The sequence below is a fragment of the Oncorhynchus masou genome, chromosome 14 (genome assembly GCF_036934945.1).
Source record: "Oncorhynchus masou masou isolate Uvic2021 chromosome 14, UVic_Omas_1.1, whole genome shotgun sequence".
Taxonomy (NCBI): domain Eukaryota; kingdom Metazoa; phylum Chordata; class Actinopteri; order Salmoniformes; family Salmonidae; genus Oncorhynchus; species Oncorhynchus masou.
In genome coordinates, this window is record NC_088225.1 from 12,507,087 (window position 1) to 12,511,698 (window position 4,612).

The 4,612-nt window shown below is 39.9% G+C and overlaps 1 protein-coding gene across 1 annotated transcript; it reads left to right on the top strand.

Annotated features, from left to right (window-relative positions):
• Positions 1 to 1,015: 1,015 nt before the first annotated feature.
• On the top strand, positions 1,016 to 2,754 carry LOC135553899 (myosin heavy chain, embryonic smooth muscle isoform-like). The gene is made up of 5 exons (XM_064985824.1): positions 1,016 to 1,027; positions 1,181 to 1,389; positions 1,673 to 1,781; positions 2,303 to 2,475; positions 2,588 to 2,754. Exons 1-5 carry the CDS (start codon positions 1,016 to 1,018, stop codon positions 2,742 to 2,744), a joined length of 660 nt encoding a protein of 219 aa, XP_064841896.1. The 3' UTR covers positions 2,745 to 2,754.
• Positions 2,755 to 4,612: the final 1,858 nt, after the last annotated feature.

A 4,612-nucleotide genomic window follows, 5' to 3' on the forward strand; every position in this document is an offset into this window, starting at 1 on the left:
AACCATTGTAACCATACAGTTATACCCTCTGTCCCAAATCCTGCCATTTGGGACACATAAATAGACAATGAAACAACTAGGAATAGCTGAAAATAATAGAATACACTCTAAAGCGTAACATAATTAGACAAATTCTAGCCCAGAATAGACATATACCTTTTTACAGCAACACAAACATCCCATTTCAGTGTATTTGTAGACTGTGCTTATTTTACAGAACATCAAAATATGTTGCCCATTTCACATTGTGATGTCATAAACCAAATTATGATGCGCCTGTCTCCACGTCACCAGCATAAATAGTAAACAAATCACACACGCCAAAATGTTGAAAAATTATTTACAAAATTAATTTATCGTGTAATTCAGAGTTATTCCTATTTCATAAAATATACAAAATAACTAGATTCTTGCCAATACACCTGTTTTTTATTGAGAAAACATTGGGGTATCTTTCTCCCACGCTCCCTGGGCCACTGATGCGTGATTGTATGGGATATGGGAAGAAGCTAGGACATTCAAAGTAATGTTACTGTCTATCAGAATCAAAACAACTTTTATTGGACAAGTGGCCTACATTCACACATTCACAGAATTTGACTCAATGAATTGGTGCTGCCAGCAATAGACAAACGTAAAGACACATTTGCAGCCTATACAATATGCAGTAAACATAAAACATATTTATTAGCTTCTATCTTCTTAAGATACTTTAGAGTAACATTTTATTATGGAAAGTAAAATGCCTATTTCACTTCAGTTGACGCTGATCTGATACAGATCGAACGTAGCTTTGCAATGGTTGTTAGGAGGACCTTTGAAAAACAAAAGGAGAGCTGCACACTCTTGCGCAGACTCAATAATTTAATAACCTAATATCCAACCTTTCTGACCGACAAGCTGTCTTCATCAGCTATAATGTTAGGAGCACCTTAACACAGATGGATATATTAATCTCTGACCATACCTCATTGAAAAGGTGCCACTCTGCCTAGTGACTGTAAACTAAACAAAAATGCTAACGTTAGTACATTTGTTGTATATTTGCTGTTCTGTAAACCCAGTTGGTCACTACCACACCAGTCATAAAAAGTACTCTTATCTCTCTCTCACTTTCCCCTCTCTCCTTCATTCCCTGTTTTCCTCTCTCCACCTCTCTCTTCCCCCTCTCCTCCCCCAGGTGGACACCCTGACCCTGGAGCTTGTGGCAGAGCGCAGCATGGCCCAGAAGAGTGAGAATGCGCGCCAGCAGCTGGAGAGGCAGAACAAGGACTTGCGGGCCAAGCTGGGTGAGCTGGAGGGCTCCATGAAGAGCCGGTTCAAGGCCTCCATCACCGCCCTGGAGGCCAAGATACTGCAGCTGGAGGAGCAGCTGGAGCAGGAGGCAAAGTGAGAAACAGAGCAACTCTCTTATAACAACTCCATAGCTTATTAGACAAGGTGAAATAGGAGACCAAGACTCAGGAGGAGTTCATGAGGGCCTTAGAACAAGCTCATCCCGTTGGAAGAGAGGTTCTTGAATGTGATCTAAATGTTAATGTGATCAATGTAATGAGTCAAAAGCAATCTTAAGAGATGTACTTGAAGATCTATGACTGACAGCCTTTGTTACAGTGCGGTTCCTGTGGTGCTCTAACTGTCCTATGACCTCATTCCTCTGTCCTCCTATCAGGGAGCGAGCAGCGGCCAATAAGCTCGTGAGACGGACAGAGAAGAAGCTGAAGGAGGTGTGCTTGCAGGTGGAGGACGAGCGCCGCGATTCCGACCAGTACAAGGAACAGGTGACGAGCTTGTCACAGAAGTTTGGACGTCTCAGATATTAAAGCTACAATATGTAACTTTTTGGGAGACTTAACCAAATTAACATAGAAATTTGAGTTATAGATATTTAATTCTCATTGAAAACAAGTCTAAAAAGCAATAGATCTGTTCTAAGTGCTCCATTTCTATGCTTTCCGTTCTTAAATTGAGTTTTTGTGTCTTTTACTTTCGGTTTTGTACAACAGCTGAAAATATATAGATTTTTGGTTATGGATTCTCTACACAATGACTGCTTCTTTTGACACAAACAGAAATTAGGCAAATGCTGCATAGTGCATTTTTAATGAAGGAATTCTATCCAATTCAGTACAACTTGCAAAGGTGGGCCAGGATTGGATAGGTGTGAAGATTTAGGATTGGAGTCTTTCCTACAGTAGGTTCTTTCCAGTAACCACTGGACCACAGGACTGCTGAGTATTGTAAGTATTAGTATTGACTGTTCATCATTGTTGATGTCTGTTGTGACTCCTGGCTGGGTCAGATGGAGAAGGCCAACTCTCGCATGAAGCAGCTGAAGAGGCAGCTTGAGGAGGCTGAGGAGGAGGCCACACGTGCCAACGCCTACCGCAGGAAGCTGCAGAGGGAGCTGGACGATGCCACTGAGGGCAGCGAGGGTCTCAGCCGTGAGGTCAACACACTCAAGAGCCGCCTCAGGTATTTAGAGCCCCCACACCACACACACACACACACAAAACAGTTGTGTATATTGGCCAAATTGATGGTCCTCGTTACTAATACTTCTCCTGGCCCCCTATGTCCCCTGCAGGCGTGGGGGCCCCATCAGTTTCTCCTCCAGCCGCTCGGGAAGGCGTCAGCTGCAGGTGGAGGGAACATCGCTCGACCTCCTATCCGACGATGAGGTGGAAAACAAGACCACGGACGCCAATGCCAACGAGACGCCAGCAGCTCCCCAACCAGAGTAGACGCGCTCCCTCCAGCCCACACGCAGCATGGCCTCGGCCCCCACAAACCTGTAAAAACATGTGTCTTTCATGATTGTACAGTATTGGACCAGGATATGTAAAACAAAGGACAGCATAAGCGAGGGAATTATTTTTAAATGGTAGCCTAAATGACGATCCCATCAAATGTTTTTCATCAAAACTTTATCAATATAACCTTGTCCAATAACCCACCATTTTATATTTGACATATCAATCTACTTTAAGTGGTGTACGATAATGTGTGGAATTAGGTTTGTCAGACTTGGAGCAAAGGCCCTTTTTTTAGAAAGACAGCCCAAATGTGTGCTTGACATACTATAATATTGCTATGTATAATTCTGGCTATTCATTTATGTTTTCTGTACCATGTACAAAATACTTAACTCAAAAAGGTCTCTTTGACATCTCGTGTCACCTTAATTTCAATGCATTACAAATGGCTGAATAATATTAGCATGATTTACAGAGGGGTAATTCATGTTTTATTGAGTGTTAGAGCGTTGGTTTTAATTCAGTGGTTCAGGGTAGAGCAATCGATCAATTTGAATATGCACACTTGATGATGCCTTGATTATTAAATGTTAAACATAAATGACCATTTTGTAAATGACTAATTACATATTTGAGGCCTTCATTATTATTTTAAGCCATAACAAATTGGGGGAAAAAAGGTTTATCTGTTTCTCTTGAAAGACACTTCTCAATAAAGACATGAGGGGAAAAAAGTGTATAGTGTTTGAACCAGTTTCATAGCTTTAGTGTCATATTATACCATAAGCACCTCTCCCATCGTGTTGGTGTGAACCAGTGTTATAACAGAGTGATTTATGGAGCCTTCTGTCTGCCAGGCAGAAAGTAGGATTTCATTGGGTTCAAAGCTTTAACATCCTGAAGGTTGTTATTATTAGTGGACTGGCTGTTGACGACCAGGTATTCATCATCTCCTTTTATTTCTTGTATTTCTAGACTTTTTTTGTTATTGTTGTAAAAGACCAATAAACATATTCATTATAGAAAACAAATGTTCTTCTATATTTCTTGTGCAACACATTGATGTCCTCTTAGTCTTTCCCACAGTAGTTGTGGGTCAAGACTGTCTCCAAACTTATATGTGATGTATGGTCTATGTTACATTGCCATTCATTGTTCCCTTACTTCATTGTATTTGTGGTTACATTAAAACCCTGAGGAAGTGTGTAGATAGACTGTGCACAGACACACAATATTGTTGTATTATTAACTGTTTCCTCTTTTTACCCAACATGAATGAATGATAGATTGCCTCTTATACAGTGCATTCAGATCGTATTCACACCCTTGACTTTTTCCACGTGTTGTTATGTTACAGCCTTATTCAAAATGGATATAAAAAATCATCAATCTACACACAATACCCCATAATGACAAAGTGAAGACAGGTTTTTAGACATTGTAGCAAATTTATACAAAATAAAAAAACAGAAATACTTGTACATGATTGTACATGGTTTGGAACTGCACACACCTGTCTATTTATTTTATTTATTTTTGATTTCACCTTTATTTAACCAGGTAGGCAAGTTGAGAACAAGTTATCATTTACAATTGCGACCTGGCCAAGATAAAGCAAAGCAGTTTGACACATACAACAACAGAGTTACACATGGAGTAAAATAAACATACAGTCAATTATACAGTATAAACAAGTCTATATACGATGTGAGCAAATGAGGTGAGGTAAGGGAGGTAAAGGAAAAAAAGTAAATACAATATAGCAAGTAAAACACTGGAATGGTAGATTTGCAGTGGAAGATTGTGAAAAGTAGAAATAAAAATAATGGGGTGCAAAGGAGCAAAATAAATTAATT

Bases quoted from the DNA above. Each gene is read 5' to 3' on its own strand.
- LOC135553899 (XM_064985824.1), top strand. The intron at 1,782-2,302 runs GTGACGAGCTTG...TGGCTGGGTCAG, and splicing joins CCGACCAGTACAAGGAACAG to ATGGAGAAGGCCAACTCTCG. The intron at 2,476-2,587 runs GTATTTAGAGCC...TGTCCCCTGCAG, and splicing joins ACACTCAAGAGCCGCCTCAG to GCGTGGGGGCCCCATCAGTT.